The sequence below is a fragment of the Pelecanus crispus genome, chromosome 1 (genome assembly GCF_030463565.1).
Source record: "Pelecanus crispus isolate bPelCri1 chromosome 1, bPelCri1.pri, whole genome shotgun sequence".
NCBI lineage: Eukaryota > Metazoa > Chordata > Aves > Pelecaniformes > Pelecanidae > Pelecanus > Pelecanus crispus.
This window is the reverse complement of record NC_134643.1, coordinates 11,123,160-11,142,670: the sequence shown is the minus strand read 5'-3', so window position 1 is coordinate 11,142,670 and position 19,511 is coordinate 11,123,160. Positions and strand designations below refer to the sequence as shown.

The window sequence follows — 19,511 nt, the reverse complement described above, 5'->3', positions numbered from 1 at the left end:
GATTAAATTGTCAAACATTTATAAAACTGAAGGCACAGCTTACTTGACAGCTTACTTGATCTTGGTGTTGACTTGGTGGTCGAGAGTGGGACAACTTCTCTGGCAGCCTTCTGTCGAGGCCATGTCCGTTCTCCAAACGAGACTCCCTGGGCTTGTCAAACCAATCTGTTTCTTCACGACGGAGATGATAGGCTTTGAAAACCAAGGACAGGTCAAATGTTCTGATCCAGTGCTGGGCAAAGGGCAATAATGTGCATTGTGCATAGCAAACATGCATAGTGGTTACTAATTGGCCATGCAGCTAAAGCAAAGTTACAGGTGAGACTTGAGACGTTGGACTCAGGCATAATTTAGCTGTAAGTGATATAGCAAACTGAGAAGATTCTGTTTATGTCAAAACTATGGATATTAAATACCAGAAGAAACCCACTGCCTAGTGCTGTAGCCATTTCCTTCCCTCTGGCAGCTCAGAAATACACTGCAGTTTTCACAAATTTCTAAAATGTTTGACGAAAAATATTAGTTAGATTAGTTACTTTGCAGTAGGCTAGGGAAAAAAAAATCCCAAACCCCAAAAAACAAATCTCAAAACCCAACCTCCACTAATTCCCAAACTTCTGAACTGAATATTGTTCAAAAAGTTTTTGAAATAATCTAAAACTGCTTATAAGAAAGTTGAGACTCCTTTATGAAATCAGTATCATCCTAAATCAAAGAAGATATGAAGCAATCTATACTCTTTTTAATTCTAAGCAGAAATATTGCAAGTGTTCTCATTTTGAATTCCACCCCCCAATTTTGCAGTATGAACCTTCTTTGTGCATGGAAAGTTAGCTGGAATGTTCTTTCTGCAATAAATCTCTAAGACTAATGTTCTTACATTTCCAACAGTTTTAAACCTGTATAAAATCTATTGTGTTAGATACCCTTTGGGGATCAAATAACACTGTTTCATCGAAATCAGTTTTGCAAATACACATATTTATGCCTACTGACTATTGGGTCAACTGACATAGGTTTCACTCCACTGGGTTGAGAATCAGCTCCTATGTATTTAATAATATTTCCACTATAAAACAGTGATTTTCATCTATGTTGCCCATCAGTGTAAACCAAAACAATGTGCAGCTAATTAGAATGTAATGAAAGTTTGAATTTTATGCTTAAATAAGCATAATAAATTTAGAATTCAAAGACAGACAGTATTTGTTTCAGCAAAACCACCAGAAACTGCAAACCTTAAATAAGGTCAGTTGTTGCTATAGTAACAAGAATGAATGCAGTTGTTCCATGACACAGAAGAGGAGAACTTAAAATGCAAAATAGTAGTGTGCATAATCTTCTCTACTTAGTTGTTAAGGTAAACATAATCTAGTTGGTTAGGCAAATAATTGGAAAAAAGTTTAATGGGTGTGCTGGTTTTGCCTGGGGTAGAGTTAATTTTCTTCATAGTAGCTAGTATGGGGCTACGTTTTGGACTTGTGTTGGAAACAGCGTTGATAACAGGGATGGTTTTGTTAGGGCTGGGCAGTGCTCACACAGAGCCAAGGCCTTTTCTCCTTCTCACCCCACCCCAGCAGCGAGCAGGCTGGGGGGGCACAAGAAGTTGGGAGGGGACACAGCCAGGACAGCTGACCCCTACTGACCCAACGGATATCCCACACCATATGACGTCATGCTCAGCATATAAAGCTGGGGGAAGAAGAAGAAAGGGGGGGACATTTGGAGTGATGGCATTTGTCTTCCCAAGTAAGTGTTACACGTGATGGAGCCCTGCTTTCCTGGAGATGGCTGAGCACCTGCCTGCTGGTGGGAAGTGGTGAATGAATTCCTTGTTCTGCTTTGCTTGTGTGCATGGCTTTTGCTTTACCTATTAAACTGTCTTTATCCCAACCCATGAGTTTTCTTATTCTTACCCTTCTGATTCTCTCCCCCATCCCACCAAGGGGGAGTCAGAGAGCGGCTGTGTGGTGCTTAGCTGCTGGCTGGGGTTAAACCACAGCAATGGGGGGAAAAAAAAGTTGTGGTTTTTCATGACTATTTTATTAAAATTCTCCAAAAAGAGGAGTAATATATATACATGACTTTTGAAAAATAATATTTTTAATGTGGTAAAACCAAGCATCCTATATTATATTAGGCCTTTGGATAATTCTTAATCTTGGTACAGATATTATGCAGTCTCTTCTTTCCTAACTGTGCACAAATTTAATCTAATATGAAATGGTTTGAAAATATTATTTAGCTCAGCATATATGAATTAAATAGAGCTTTACTGAAGGTTGATGCTTGTCTGGCTAGTGATTAGTTATTGATTAATTGCTCTCAATAAACCATTATGATCTACTACACAAATCCTTTATTCTTTACACATTTATGCCAATTGACTAGTGCCTGCATGTACCAGTCTGGTTCATAACTCATCCTGACAGAACTTCTTACTGAAGCTTACATGAGGAGCCTAATGCATTCTTCTGGTCCCAGATACTAATGCTGACTATCACAATCTGTGTCATTAGCTAGGCAGAAGAAAGAATGATATTTTTTTTTTATCCTCCTGTCTCAGCTGAAATAACTTTTGCTGAATTTCTTTAGAAAAGCTAATACATATGTAGAATCCCATACTGCAGTTCAGACCAGCTTACTTTTTTACCAAACTGTGATGAATGTGTGTGTTTTATATGAAATTAAAAAAGGTAAGCATGTATGTGTGTATAGACACACAAACCCCACATTCATATGTATATACACACACAACTAGTTTTGGCTTGATTAGTTGGGATTTGTTTCAGCTGGAAACCTGAGAACAGCCAAGATGGATCACTGACAGTCTTAGAGGATACGTGCTTTTTTTTCTAAGTCTACCAATATGCAGCCAGATCGTTCCACCTGTAAAAAACTTGTGCTGGAGTCAATAAGGTCCCATGCTGTTAATCGCACACACTTTAACAAGGTGAGGTTGGACTACAGGCTGTGGAGTCCAAGAAACTTGATCAGAGAACTAATAGTGATCACTGTAAATACCACAGATGAAAATAACAGGTCAGCTGTGTTGTAGTGATCAATAGACTTAATAAAGTTATAGACATGTAACAGACACTACCGTTGTTGGCAGAGTGCAACCCTGAACCTTCACTAACTTCATGTCCTCAGCAGAGAATCAGCAAAGAAGATATTGTCTGATATTCTCAACTGAGGGATGTGTGTTGTCAAATCTCATTGTGCAGCTTAAATTTTCTTGATGTCTTTATACCTGAATTTTAAATTTCTAAACTTTACAGTAGAATTAACAAATTAGCATATAAAAGAAAAAAAATATATTTTAGATGAGAAAAGGTACATTTTATAACTACTCAGCTGACCAGCAGGGACTATTTGCAGTCATAAAACTGAGCACTAGCTTCAGCATCCTTGAAAATTAGCATCTTCAACATACTTAACAGTTTGTGGAAACTGTGGCAGCTGTGGGGCTAATAAAGAGCTATTTGCTGGATCAGACTTGTCATGGTACTCGGAACCCTGAGAAAATACCAGGTGTTTCAAAAGCTCAACACACTATTTATTTTCAATGGGAACCACCAGATGTTGTGCTCTTTTGACACTAAAGCCATTTTTTTAACCTGTTTTAAGTTTGGAATCCTAGCGTAGGCACTACTTATGTGCTGAAGCATGGTTTTAAGATTTGTTACAGTATGTAGGTGTACTTAGTGAAAAATGGAAGGTTTGGCCTCAAAGTCCTATTTGTATTCTCTTCTGGTATTTGTTACAGAATGTGACTTGTAAAAAATGAACAGAAAGTCAAGCATATCTCTCAATTTGAAATAGAGAAAAACCATTTAAATTTAATACCTTGACTTACATTCATTTTTAGAAGTCTCTAAAGATGAAAATTGAAGCTTTCGCACAAGAAGAGTTTTCCTAAGCTAGTGCTTAAGACTGATTTCTTTTAATGAAATCTCATCAACACCATGCAGCAGTTGTTTAAAAATAAAAAAAGAAAAAAGCAAAGCAAACTGTGTTAAAAGGCTGGACGCAACATGCCAGAATAGCTGTCCACTGTCAGGGCACTACAGAGAAAAGTGCCCTGAGCCCAGAGAGAAGGCGGCCATAACTTTCTGAAGAAGTGTAGTTGCTTCTTTGGAACATTTTTAATCTTATATTCATATTATATGAATTATTTTCAATTCAAGTTACTTGCTATTAGACAGCATATTTGAAAATAATGTCATAAATTGTTTTGATTTCCCAAGACTTTACATAAAATGGTGCAAAAATAAGCTATTTGTGAAGAAACAAAAGCTTGATAGAAATTAGAAAAATATTGCTGAAAGGGGAAGCCCTGGTATTCAGGGACATATCAATCTAATAAGGAACAGGTGAACTGAGTTAGAATACTTCTGAAAGAGTGTAACTAAACAGAGACAAATTTAAAACCAAAATATGTTCAACCTAAAACGTAACATGTATGCCTTGTACAAATATATAACAAAAATTTAATGCACTGTAGTGAAGAAATATAATTCCCTATGAGGTGCTATGCATATATGTTTATATGAGGTAGAATTGCACCAAATAGTCTTTTTTTGGTCCAGTTTGGTTCTCAGTTTTTAGGAGGAAAAGCCCTATGCCCCCTAGAATGACCCTTACAAGTCACAAGCTGAGTTGAGAAAAGATAACATCTACTTTTTTAAAAAGAATGATATGAGTTGTAACTTGGGGAGCTCCTCTCAACCGCCTTCAGATTTAATGATTAGGACTCTGTGTGCTAAGAATTTAAGAACAGTGAAAACACTAAACTTCTGATAAAAATCAAAAAGCTGATGTTCCTGAACGTCTCCTGAAACACAGAATTCATGAGGGGATTGTAAATATCTAAGAAATATGAAAGGAAACTTACTGAACAAACCCCTTCAATATATTGTACTATCAGGAAGGCAAATAGATTCAATTTTCTAATGTTTATGAAAGATTCAGCATGTGTAAAAAAGCAATAATGTAATAATGAACATTGAGGTTAATATAAACCTAAAAAATAAACCATACTACTTCATAATCATGCAAATATGTCTTTTGAGACAATCATTGCCATTTACAGACAATATAGCACATGCAAAGTCTCTTTATTGTGCAGTAAATACACGTAAGAAAAAGTTAAGGGAGCGCATACAAATTTGAACATATTAATTTCATTTTCTTTCAGACTGTCTTTATGTTTTTTAAACAATTTAGAATATATTAAGTCTGAACTGACTCAAACAAAACTGATACATAATTTGCAATTATTTGGTACTCAACATCAGCTTTAACATTCTGCTGTACTTATTCAGAAGAAACATTTCTAATTGCACCATTTATAATACATCAGAAAGGTTCCTTTCATGAACCTTAGTGAGAGAAACTCTTGTGCTTATTTGGCAGACATATCGAATGGGGTGCATATAAAACCAGCTATGCTGCATAATCCATCAATAGAAGTAAAATACTTTAGGCGAGTTTATTGAAGGGTGAGATTGTCTTGCACCATCCAAATGACAAATTATCTTACATCATCACAATTTTGAATGCACAGAAGTCCACATGACAGGATGCTTTCAACAAACCATATGTAGAACATTATTTTGCTATCATGGTAAGCTCTATATGGTTCTAACGTACGATATGTACTTAATGAACATACTATTTCTATATGAATGCAGATCTAAAGTGGTGCATCAGGAGATGGAATTATCTGTTCTTGAATTCTATCATGAAATTTCATGCAAATAAAATTCCTAGAGTTTTTTAGAGATTTGGGAGATTATTTCCAAATCTCAACAAAAACTATTGCAAATAAGTTCAATGATTCACAGTCACTGGAGAAGGCTCCACATAAAGACTGATGGTAGGGTCTGTATTGTACATGGAATATTCTACACAGTATCATTAGAAAAGTAGACATCAACAAGTGAAAAAGAAAATCCACAAGCAAACCAAAAGGATAGCAAATCAACAACAATACAGTGAGCATGCTAAAGTAGATTAACACCATCCAGAAAATGCTGTTAGGGTAAAATGAAAAATATCAAATAAAACAAAACAAATCAACCCCCAAAAATGTAGATACACAGAAGATGCACCAAGGAACACAAAAAGGAACAAGTCTTTGAAGTACAACAAAAATTAGACACATGCATAGAAATGAGGATTTGTGTTGTGATAGTAAGATACCAGTCTGAGGCCTAATTTACCTTCACTGTCTGACATGGCATGCTGGAAGTCATCCATGATGAAGGCTATATCTCGATCATAGCCTCGAGTCCGTGACTCCTCCCTCATATGTTGCTGGACCTCAGGTAATGAATGGCTCGATCCAAACTGGTCCCTGGTATCTGCGGATATTGGTGGCAAGGGTCCAGCTGCCGCTCTTGCCATTCCCATTGGCTGGCCAACGGGACTTAGTGGGCTCTCTTCCTCTGAGTTCTGCGCTACTATTGGGATCCTTCCCCTGCTTTGGCTAATAGGTAGACTGGTGGGTTTAGTTCTTCCAGAAGGTGCTGCATGGCTAAAGGAAACATCTAAGGGTTCAGCTTCTTGGGCTTTCAGTCTTAAAGAAGAACTGGAAGAATCCCTTTTCAGTGACAAATCAAGCCCATAAACTGAGGAGGGTCTAGATGAGGGCCTAGACCTACTACCACTGCTATAAGACTTGTCTGCTTCATCTTGTAATGTGGATCTCATTGTTGGACCTAGTGCAGTCCCTAGGCCTGCTCCAATGGATGAAGTCAGTGGTGGCCCCATGTATTTCTGTTGGTCAGTAATGTTTTTTCTAAGGCCAAAAGTGATATCATCCTGAAGAAGTCTTGCCCTAGTAGTAATTCCCCCAAGTGTTGAAGTGCTAGAAGTCATATAGCTTGAATAGTCAGGCTCAAGGTCTCTGCTTTCTTGGATAGGTGAAAACTTTGTTAGTTTGGGGTCTATCAAAGCTTTCTTGTGTTTAGACTGCTTCTGGTAAAGGAGGGCTGCTGGGAGCTGCTTAGCAGCCTGTTTCTCAAGAGTAAGCCTACCTATGCTATATTTCTCAGATTTCGGAAAATGCCTGTAGCTGCCCTCCGCGTGGTAATACTGTGACAGGCCAGCCAGATGATCGAGACTTTCTGCACCTCTACGGAACTCTTGTTTTATCTGGTGTTTCAGAAGTTTGAGCTCATAAGGGTCCTCCATTGGGTCTTCATCAGCTTTAACATAAGAATGTAACCTAGAAGAAGTCTGCAGTGGTGCTAGGAAGTCTGACACTTCTTGTGCTCTCCTGGCCTCAGTTGTCCGAAGCAGTCGATCTGTTTTGGTCAGATCTTTCTCATGGAGGCTAAAACTGGAACCAAGTGCTCCTGTTCCTTTAGTAAGTTCTCCTATGTCATCAATTAGCACATAATTTCGGGGTGTATGGTGGTGTTCTATATCTGCATAGAATGAATCTGCAGATATGCTTGATATAGGGCTGCTTGCTATGCTGTTTCTCTCATCTAGTCCTATCCTTAAGTCCAACGTAGAGTATTTACTGCCCAGCTGGGAAACTGCATAATTACTGTCAGTTGAAACTGGTGCTATCATGAGAGGCTGATTGCGAATTACATCATAGTTGGTTGTTATCTTAGGCTCCAAATATAATGTGGTTTGTCTTGGCTTTGGCTGTATCACCATCATCTGTGATGGGAGTTGATATGATGGCTGTTGTGATGGTGGAGGTTGACCCTGTGGAGTAAAGGACATAGTAGCTCCTGTTTGGAAAGCTGTCTGGGTCTGATAGGGTGAAACCTGCTGGTGATACAAAGGCTGCTGTTGTTGGTAATGTGATTGCTGTGTGAACTGAGTTGGTGCTTGAGTTGGCAGGGCAGGAGATGAATACTGATATTGAGCATATGGGCTTGTAGCAGGGGCAAACTGTGTTTCTGGCTGGGTTTGTGGTGGCATAAACTGGTTAAATTCTGTCTGGGGTGCAGTACGTGGTCTTTCCAAGCCGTGCTGAGTTTCTATTCTGGTTGACCTGGTATTATTAACTTCACTGTCTGACATATAGTCACGTTCTTCTGCTACTCCTTGGAGATAGGCACGCTCCCTCTTTTCTCTTTCTTTTAGTAAGGCTTCTTTCCTCCTATTAATGCCCATTTCCAAGTATCTCAGCTTGGCATCTATTTCTTTTTCCTCCTCATCTAGCTCTGCTTGTTTCTTCCTAAGCTTTGCTGATTCACGTTCAACCAGATCCAATTCCCTGTCTATATCCTGAAGAATTTTGGCTCTGGCCATAGTGTTGGTCCTACAAATCCTTCTGCGTGAAACTGATCCCACAGAAGTATATGGAGACTGAGTTCCTGCTGTTGCTTCCTCTGGAGGTGGGTTGGGCAGAGTCCTCTTCACCTTCTTTTGAGTGCCTGATGGAGTTATGCTTGAAGAACCTTTTGTCTGCAACAGAAGAAAACAAGACTGAATCACTATTCTGGAGGCTTCATCACAAATTAATCACAAGCTGTATAAATATTTTTCATGGTATGGCTTTACATCTTAACCACATACTTTCTCTAATGGAAAGGAAGCTTGTGGTATCTGTGAATAAGCAGCAGAAAACGACATGAAAAAATGCTGACAGTCTGCTAAATGTTAGGAAAATAAGCAATTGAATGCAAAATAAGGGTGACACTCATTAGGACTTAGTTTAGCCTAAGATTGAAAAAATCTACTTTATATTCTTGAAATTGAATTGACTGTAATTTAAAAGGTTTTTTTTAATCTCCATATGATTATACATAAACATATACAATGCATGCATGTGTGAGAGGGGAATATATATAGACCTATGCACCTTCCTTTTATATAACGTTTAATAGAAAAAATATGTGTATAATTATAAATGTACATATATACCTATTAATATATAAATATATGTATAATCTGTACAATCTGTACAACCAATTAGAAGTCTCTGAGCCAGACACTGAGCGTGTACTGAGCAGCTATGACTTGTACTGAAATCCAGATACCAAAGCAGGACTTTCTGGTGTAGACACACTTGGTACAGCAGGTAGTTCTTAGTCCACCTTGTCATTTTTGCCTCACCTACATATATATTTTCAGGGAAGATTCTTGTGCTTTACAAAAGTGGTGTGAGCTTTCTTTAGTTCATTGAAGGCTTTCTTAAATGAAATTTGTTCCAGTTCCAAGCCTACAGTTTAAAACTTAAAAAAAGTTAAACGGGATAAAAATATAGGAATCTAGTTCAGTCCAGATGTCCAGACTTCCCCACAGTTAATGGTAGAAGGGTGATTCACCCTGATCTAGCAGAAGTATCTACCTTAGGCTGATGAGTCATTTTTCGGAGGTACCTATCTGTCTTCGTCATCTAGGAAAGTAGGCAATGCAACTAGTTAGATGCAATCTAAATTGCACCCTAAATGACTAGGATTTTTGAAAGGTTCTTTTTAGTTTTGAAGTAAATTTAGGCTCCTACAAAATGTAGATACATTTTGTAGATACATAAGAAGTGGGACTTGAATGATTTTGAAATTGTATCCTATCTCCCCAAGAGCTTCTTACGAATTTTCCCTTAGTAAAGGAAAAGGGATTGGTCTATACACATACACTAAAAATAATCACCTCAGCCATTACAGAATGCAGCCATTTTAATAGCAAAATATGGAAACACGTTAGCACAGTTTAATAAGGGAAGTAAAAAGAATATTAACCAACTTGACTCTTCTGCCTCTGCAGACAAGCACAGCACTTTAGCAAGCAATAATTGTTATTAATTTAAAATGTAATTTCTTCTGAAATAAATGCTACTTCACTCAAATAAGAAGTCAACAAGATTAATTTTAATTAGGAGTTTAAAAATCACTATTTTCTCTGTTGATTCTAGTATGTCATCAACAAATTGTAAAAGTTTTAAAAATGTGTTGCCAACCCTCTTTTGCTGCTATCCTGTTACCTAACCTTAGCAAATCACAATAATCAACATATCATTTGTCATGGATCTTTAAAGAAACATTCACTACCTTTTCAAGTGCCATTTTAGCTCTTTTCACCCTCTTCATCTAAATTCCATCAACTTCTGCATGTTTCAGATTTCAATAAATGCAATTTAATTTTGTTTTCAGCTTCCCATGGCCATTTCCCAAACCCATGTTGCGCCAACAAATCAAAGAAACTAATTTTCTCTTGCTCAGTGTGTACTTATAATCAAAGAGAAATTAATCATCTAGAGTAGGTCTAGTTGGCTATTAATTTATATTGTAAATTCAGTCCAACACCACTGTTATTCCCCCCTCCCAAACTGAAATAGCAATCACAGATGGTGAAGCAGTCACAGATGGTCACTGGTATTGGGGAAGAGCTATTAATAACACATTCATTAAAAGGTCTATAATACTTTATGGAATTATTATTTTCAGATGACAGTTAAGTTGCTGATTAATAAATCCCAATGTCAGCTTGTAATGCATTTTATCAAAAAAACCTGTATCTCGTTTTTATGTCTTTGTCTACGTATAAAGCAGCTGACTAATAAAGACTACAGGAAGATGTACCACTTGCTTTTGAAAAAGTATTGATAACCTCTAGTTCTCAGCTGCTATTCTCACAAAGGCAGGACTTATTTATTTTTACTTGACAGTTACCTTGGGATAAGAAAAAATAAATATGGTATTTTAGTACTGTGATAAAATCTGTGGGTTTTTTTCTTCTTCCTGGATATTGTCATTATCAGTTATGTTAGAATGCTACCTGGGAACTGTGTTAATAGACTTAAAGGGGGGTCAACCGCAGTATTTTAGCAGATAACTTTAGAGTAGTTGTTAAATCTAATTTTTGCATTTCCTTTGAATCTGTTAACTAGCAAGGAGAAAAAGACAACCTAGGGCTGATCTTCACCAAATTCTAATCTCTTTATCACAAAGAATGGGGAGTGAAAAGTAATAATTGTGATGTCTAGCCCTATCCCTGTATTTTTGGTCCCTGTAACACATTTATAATGTTATGCTCATTTTAGGTTTAAAGCATCCAAAGGAAAGATGGGGCAGAAACCTTCATGAGACTACTCTGGAGCCAAATAAAAAAAAATACAGGCAGGAATTCTTAGGCCTTACAATTACTGGTAAAATGTTAGGTGAGATGTCAACAGGTGACCTTAGCAAGCTCTCTGACTGATTAAGCCACGAAGTTTTCTACCATATTTTATCACTTTTTCCATCTTCTTCATTCTATTCCTTTTACTTCTAGCTATCAACTATCACCCTCACTAATTTTTAAAAATCATTCTGTGTTTCGCAAATGATCACTCTAAATACTGACAGTAAATCTCAAGAATTAGAATTATTCTGCTGCTTGTTTTACCATGATGACCTTATAAACTTTATTACTTTATTGCTGACCCTTGTACATGTAGAGAATTTCACAGTACTCTGGGACATCCCTTCAGGATGGACATAATGGTAATCAGATCTGCTTCTGAGGCAACACTGACCTTGCTAAAATACGCCCAAAACTTGTGCTTGAGATAAAGCTACAGATATGTTCTTCCCAATACTACTGAAAAGAATTGATGAAGAAACAATCTCCCCCCTCCCCCACCAATATTTAAGCTTAACAATGTTTCGATAATAAAGACAGGAAAAGAATGCAGTTCAGTCTTGCAGTTCAGTAACAGGGTAACATCACAGTAAGGAACTCATAACACTGAGCTGAAGGTGGCGTGCAAACAGATTTAGCAAAGCCTTCCTTTTCTGCCTTTGCAATACACATTAGTCCTGACGTGCTTTATGTCCTGAGTTTTAATTTGTAGAGGTCATCTGAACAAAGGCTTGTGAACCCTGTTAAATTGTGTGGTGACTTTGGAATAATTCCTTTGAGATGAGCTTCCTATTTCTTGTGAAACTTTGTGAAAATACTTTTTTCTACCTATTTTTATCTCCTCCAATTTCATGGCATTGCTGACGAGGCCAGCAAGACTCCAAGCCACTAAAAGAATAGGTCAAGGACTAGGAATACTCATATGTTCCACTGCTTTTTATCTGTTTTAAAGAGAGAGTTTACTTCAGGGGACTGAATGGCTCAGGAGATCTGTGATGAACGTCTACCTCTAAACAGCGTGTTTGATCCTAATTACGCAAAACCTTCTCTTCTTCTCAGCTGAATTATTTGAATATGATATGGTGCTTTCTTGCATCCTCCTCTCTCTCTCTCTCGATATGGACATGCTTGGATATTAGCTTCATTTGCTCAAAGAACTCAGCTATGTTGTGGTTTAGCCCCAGCCAGCGACTAAGCACCACGCAGCCGCTCGCTCACTCCCCCTACCCCAATGGGATGGGGGAGAGAATCGGAGGAGTAAGAGTGAGAAGCACTCCTGGGTTGAGATAAGAACAGTTTAATAATTGAAATGAAGTAAAATAGTAATGGTAATGATAATAATAGCACCACAATAATGATAATTATAATAATAACATACAAAGCAAGTGATGCACAATGCAATTGCTCACCACCCACCAACCGATACCCAGACAGTTCCCGAGCAGCGATCGCTGCTCCCCAGCCAACCCCCCCCAGTTTCTATACTGAGCATGACGCCATATGGTATGGAATAGCCCTTTGGGCAGTTTGGATCAACTATTCTGGCTGTGCCCCCTCCCAGTTTCTTGTGCACCTGGCAGAGCATGGGAAGCTGAAAAGTCCTTGACTAGCATAAGCAGTACTCAGCAACAACTAAAACATCAGTGTGTTGTCAACATTCTTCTCCTACTAAATCCAAAACACAGCACTATGCCAGCTACTAGGAAAAAAAATAACTCTATCCCAGCCAAAACCAGGACAAGCTATTACACTTGGGCATACAATTCATACTTCTTCCATCTTTTGGATTTTAGCAGCAAATATGTAACCCTCATTATTTATTGTTCTTTTAACATTTTCTGGGATCACAACACAAACAAACTTAAACTTTTTCTTCTGTCATCTTTAGAGCTGACAAATCCTGTAAATAATGTATACAATATGTATACATATATGCATATGCACAAACCAATTACAATTGTACTGACAGCATTCTTATTAGAGTTTGCCACCACTAGATTGTCTATGAAATAGACACAGTGATGTTAGACTACTTACAGTTTGTGATGCTATGAAAAAGCAAAGGTAAAGTGGGTCTGCTGAAGCCACTCCTCTGCCACAGTCCTCTGAAGCCTGTTCTACACTCTAGAGGAACAAAACCTTACCCTCTGCAGCGCAAGGTTTCCTGAAGCATCTAATGTTAACTTGCAACAAACTTGAAATGTCAGCAGAAAGTTGGCTGAACCCTGATTACCCAAAAAACAATGCAAATAATATTTTTTGTCTTCAAACAAGGACAAGTCAATAAGCTTGCTCAGCAAACTCATGACTAGCATCAGTTTGAGAGATGCATGCTGATGTGTTAAATGAAATTACTGGGAATAAATCGTTTGCATCTAGAAAAGATGTCAAGCAGTGGAGGGACAGAAATTACTCTCCCATTCAGAAAAGAGGTCACTTTAGGTGGGGACCAATGCAGGTTACTGAGGCAGCAATGGGCTGGAAGGTGAAGCCTGTGCTGTAGCTCTCTGTGTTCCAGCTCTCACATCTGGGATTTTTCATGTATCAAAAAAACCTCCCCAAATGCAACCCCTCCGAACCCCCAACACTCACAGTAAACATTTCAATTGTAATGAAGCCGTTCTACTTATAAAGGGTTGGCACGTGTTACTCGGTATTACGGTATGTGCATCATTAGAAATGCGTCAGCAAGAACAGTTAGAAATGTCAGCAATTCATTATTTTAAACATTCCATTTACTTCAAAGAATCTATGAAAATCAGTTATTCATTAAGGGCCTTTTGGTAATTTGACAGTATCTTTAAAATTGCTTGTAAATGAAGCTTAATTCCAAAAGATACTAACATAATACACTAATATTAGATTACTTCAGTGTAAGTATGGAATCCTTAACTGCATCTTCATGTAGGATGCAGAGATACTGGACAATGTTTTGTAGCTTGTCCTGTGCAAAGAAATAGTTTCTTGTGTAAGTTTTTGTGGACCCTTCTGAACTTAATATCTATTATGTGGTAACCACTGACTAGAGGAGACCAGCTTTGTTAACCCTTGGTAACAAACATTAGAGTAAGAATATTGAGAAACTTCTTTCCACTGGCTAAGGCTTACACAGAGTCACTTTTATAGCATGAAGAACCACAAAGTTTGGGAACCGCCCTCTGAAGCTGACAGTAAAGGGAAGCAGATGAATTGTGCATGGAAGGAAAATATATTAAAACATGTATTTATAAAAGCTAATCTCATAAGCAGTGCTGAGAATGGTGTAATACATGCTCTGAACAAATTCTAACCACCAGTAAAACCCTATCAGCCAACCTGTGCTGCCTTGCCTCGCGTGCCATTACTGGCAAGGGGGGTGGAAGATGAATTTGGTGAGCTGAATTTGGCCTTGTGTACAGGAGGGAAATACCCTGCTTCATGAGTAATATACTAGAGCTTTCCTTTAACGTAACTCTTGTCTTTTTCTTTTCTGCAAGTATTTTGCTCTGGGGACTGAGCAGTCAGGCAGAAAACTAGTTTCTAAATCACTACACAGCAGCACTGAGATGCCCGTCACTTTTCTCATGTGTTTCTTTTTTTTCTTTTTCCACTCCTTTGGAGGCTCTGTAAAGATAAATTTCTCTTCTGTTAAAACCAATAGAAAATTTTTAGAAATAGCCTATTCCAAAACAATAAGCATTTTTCAGTTTTTCTGCTTTCATTCGTGTCAGTCAGAGAGTCACTCATTCTTCAGATAAGCACTTCTGTATTTCCAGCCTCTTGCTCCTTTCATTTCCTCTGTGAAATTGTTTGAAATTGCCATTTTCACTTCAAATGCAAGGGGAACAACGCAGTGCACTTCCTAACAGCTGATGTGATATGAGATATCAATTTCTTTCCTCATTTAAACATATAAAAGGCCATATGCTTCTTTTGATCCTGGGGGGAGATAGGAGAAATTCAATGGAAATTTGGTATGCAAACTACAGACAGATGTGGCCCTTACACATTGATTTTCAAAGGAATCTAACCCTACATTTAATGTACTTAATGTGAGTAAGCATAATAGTTGTTCTCAGTCATTTGCATAGAAGAGGTAGTTTTAGACAGACTAACTGATTTGTGATTCATTTGGAACAGGGCTGACAATTTTTGCCCATAAGGGCAATGGAGCAATTCCCTCCTCAATTTACACTGAAAAATGAGGAATAGCAGTTTAAATCAGCAGAAATACATCAGTGGCAAATCAGTTTGTGAGAAGAATGAAATTCAATGTTTTGAAACTTTGACTTTAAATATTGTAACTGGAACAATTCTCCATATGTGTGCATTTAAGTGATTTTAGACAACATACACATTATTCACAAGCTTATGTTTTCATTTCCTCAGCTTATATCTACAAACAATATCTATACTGTTTGCTTTTTCTCCTCCCTGAAGACACAGCAGTCTCTTTACTCATTCCCCTTAGTATAATTCAATACTATTTGTAAATTTTTTTCTTCCATAGCTTAAGCCTTATACAAAAGGGAAACATTTCTGGCTACCTCATACAGTAACATTATCTTCAAAACTCACCTGAAAACAATTATTTTCTTTTTTGTTTTTAATTTCTTTTTGCCTCTGCTATTCTTTGCTATTTATCTTTGTAATCATATTACTTATCTTAGCAAAGTGATACAGGCTGGGATACAGGCTTATGTAAGAGATTCACTTTCCATTTATATTAAATGTATATAGAAGCACATGTATCTCAGTTACTTCACAATGGGGAAAAAATCTCTGGCAGATTGATTCAGACAATGGGCATCTGTCAAGCTAACAAGAAGAGTCTAATTGTCAGAGTTGAGCACTGCTTCTGCATTGAAATCTCTGTATCAAATGGGCTCAATATTTTTCCCACTATTCAATCTCTGAAAAAGAAAAAAAATGAAAAAAATAGGGAAAAGGAAGGGGAAGAGGGAAAGGAGGGGAGAAAGGAAAAACCCGTCCTCAAAACAGAAGAACATGGTCAGAGTTTCTTCTCTGAATGACAGATACAGTTTTCATACTTTGCTATAAACAGCTTGAAAACATTGCAGGAAATATATAGCTGCTATGTAGGCAATACCTACTGACATACTAATGTACTTATGCTTACTAAATGTTTGCCTTTTTATGTGTTGTACTAAAATATGTTAAATATTCTTAAGTATTTTATTTATGTAACAGTCTACTAAAAACTATCAACAGACATCACAGAAAGAAAATACTATTCTCCCACTGCTACAGTACTGTCTTTTTAGTACCAGCTCCAGTTAGTACTCTGAGTGCTATAGTACTGTAGCCCTAGTCAAGGACTGAAGCCTGAATCTGATAAAGAATACAGAATAAATCCTTTTGTCTGTGAATTAAAAGCTTTCCTCATTTGTAAATTACTTGTGATAATCCAATTTTTATTTAAAAGAAAAAAGGGTCCAAATGAATGGATTTATCTAGATGCTATCTTCCTCATGACTCATGAAAGTTTCTGAAGAGGAGGTTTCTGAAGCATATTCTGCTTTGACAGCCCAAAAGATTATTAAATAAATGACAAAACAGAAGATAAGTTATATGGAACTCTGTGTACTGCATAACGGCAAGTTGGACAAGAGAAAGATTCACTATCTGGAGAAAAACTAATGGTAAAGCTAGAATTGTTATGAGGTAGGTGCTTAATAAGATTAAGACAAAGTCTGTAGATTCATGGTGACTATTACTATACTATAACATAGTATACTATGCTATAACATAATTAGTATTTCTTAATCAACCATCACTTCTTTTTTCCCCCCTATTTTTTCACTGACCGTCTAAAAGGCATATTACATAAATACAGAACTGTAGATACTCAGAATTTCTCAGCCTAACCTGTGGAAAGTTATCAAAACTTCTATGAAGCGGGTGGACCATCTGATGTCTGTGCTAGGTTAAGATACAAATATAGTTTGCACATGGTATGCCCTGTCTCCAGCACAGCCTGGTTTTGGATTTAACTAACTAATGACACAGAACTGTATCTCAGTAATACGTTCTGATACAGAGGCAATGTGATTCTGCCATTGCTAGTTCAAGACAGTTATATTAAAGGACATTGTACCAAAGTACTAATTGTTAACTTTGGGATTAGTTGATCATGAAACCACTTGTGGCAGTAGAAAAAGCCATCAGTCACATTCGTCTTGGAATGATGAAGTCCTTGGAATAAATCTCTTTGCACAGAACGCAACATTCTTAGCATGGGCTCATTCACTCGTAGTAATTAAAAATACACTGCTTCTCATCATGTAACACACAAATCCTTATATGTCATTCCCCTCAGTCAGAATGATAAATTTTATCTGAAACTCGGATCTTGGGTATGGAAAATTTTACTGGATTATAAAGAGTCCTTTCCCAGTCAACAAGAACATACTTTAAATTGTCTTCCTTTGCAATCTAACTGAGAATCCTTGCCAGAAAATACTGGTGAGAAAAATTCAGAACAGTTTATACTTATCAGTAGGATATGCATATGCTGAATTAACACCATCTGTTTTCAACCGATATCAGACTACTTTGCAAACTCTCAGCTACAATTAAAAAAAAACCCAAACCTACCAAAACCTCTCTATCTCTGAAAGAAAGGAAATACTATTCTTGTTTTACAGGAAACAAACAAACAAAAAAACAAGGTGTGAGAAAATCTTGCCTTTTTCTCCTTCACTACTGACTTCCTCCAAAGAATGGTAGCTGACGAGACTCCACATGCCGCACCACAGCCCTTGTTTATTCTCAAGAGCGAGGATTCATCTGCCCAAGCGCAGACATAATGTACAGGCTAATCTGAGCTAGTCCTCCAGACTACTGAACTGAAAGAAAGTGCAATTTTTTTTCAGCTCACTCCATAATCACACCTGTTACACTTACTGACTGTAGAAACAGCTGCGTGTAACAGATGTCACCTGTAAATGTCTCAAGACAGAGGAGGTCGGTACCACTCCTAGCAACTGCAGCAGTCTGAATTCCTGCTTTTGGCTCCTCATGCTGGATCTGTTTTGTAGCAGACTTTTAATCCTTTTCTCCATGCACGAATCTTGCCACCTCTGCAATTCTTCAGAAATGACACCTCTCCTCAGCAATCAAAGGCCCTGGGCTTGGCTCAGTTTGATTGTTCAGGCAGTATTTATTTTATTCTGCACTCATGATGCTTTGCTTCCCTGGTCTAAGATTAAAGGTGGCAGAGTGAGCAGAGCCCTGATTAATCACTTTCTCTAAAATGTGGTTCATGCTGGGGAACGATGTCCATGTAACTCCTGCTGTAAGGCACAGATTAGACAAACTCACCAAGTGCCTAACTGCTCAAATTCAGGCCTTTTGTCTTTTCTGCTCAGCCCTGACTTCATCCATACTGGTGTGTACCTGTAGAACAGCCTGCATCAAATGTCCTTCTCCCTCTTTCCAAAAGTGCCTTAAAATTTATCAATGCAACGCATTCTACTGTAGAAAAACATCCTTCTTACTCTGCTTTGGTACCACATATAGCTCTGTAAGGCTTTTCAAGTTCTGTAAGGACCAATTGTCCTTCATGGCGGTTACACGGTTGACAAAATCCCAGCATTACACACTATTAGAATAGAATAGAAACATAAGGCAGAACAGAAACAAATGGAAGTTTGTGAAACCCTCTTTGGTTGCTGATGGCCATCTTCCAGGCTTCACGCCATTCCAACAACTCCCCAGCTTTCTGGTTTGCAGCAAATTCTGCATAATCCCCTCTGCCTCAGATGGACAAGTTCATTTCTCCATCAGCTCAGGTTGTGAGTCCATTCCTCTTTCTTCTCTGCAGTTTCTCAGTACGTCTCTGAACTTTTGCCTGAAACTTCTTTATTTCTGCTCTCCCTTCACCCCTCTTTTTTCTGAAGTCCCCCTAAAATATGCTCAGTTGCTCTCAGGGCAGGAGCAATCTCTCCCCCCAGCGCAGAAGCTTCCAGCCAAGCCAATCCTCTCCCTTTTTAAAGGAATGTAACTGAACCTGACAACAAACACGCAGAATAGATCATCTGCCACAGATGGCTAAACTTTTGAAGTGTGAAAAGCACTCACAGGATGTCCAGATTTTCCATTACACTTTTTCTACAGCAGAAAGTGTATTAGCCAGACCACACAAAACCCCATATTCCTATTCTTATTCTCATATAAGAATTGCATGTCCAGTTTGATATAAACCCATTTCCAAGTGACACAAGTTAAACAAAACCAAATTAACTCCTCTTCCCATCCTATCCCAAAGATTCAAAAAGCCAACTTTTCAAAGAAGGCACTAATACTTGAATAAACATGTACAGAAATTTGCTATACTGATACAAAACAGAACATCTTCTCATGGAAGAAAAACATGTTTCACTATGTTATCTGTTTAAATGTATACCTCCTTTTTT

The 19,511-nt window shown here is 37.7% G+C and overlaps 1 protein-coding gene across 1 annotated transcript in view; it reads right to left on the bottom strand.

The window, feature by feature from the left end:
- The window catches only part of PCLO (piccolo presynaptic cytomatrix protein), a 388,529-nt gene that overhangs the window by 150,486 nt on the left and 218,532 nt on the right, over positions 1-19,511 (bottom strand). Inside the window, exons 8-9 of the mRNA XM_075722389.1 lie at positions 6,228-8,436; positions 44-192 (exon numbers count right to left, since the gene is read on the bottom strand). Of these exons, the coding sequence (XP_075578504.1) occupies positions 44-192; positions 6,228-8,436 (2,358 nt within the window). The remainder of the gene's footprint in view (positions 1-43; positions 193-6,227; positions 8,437-19,511) is intronic.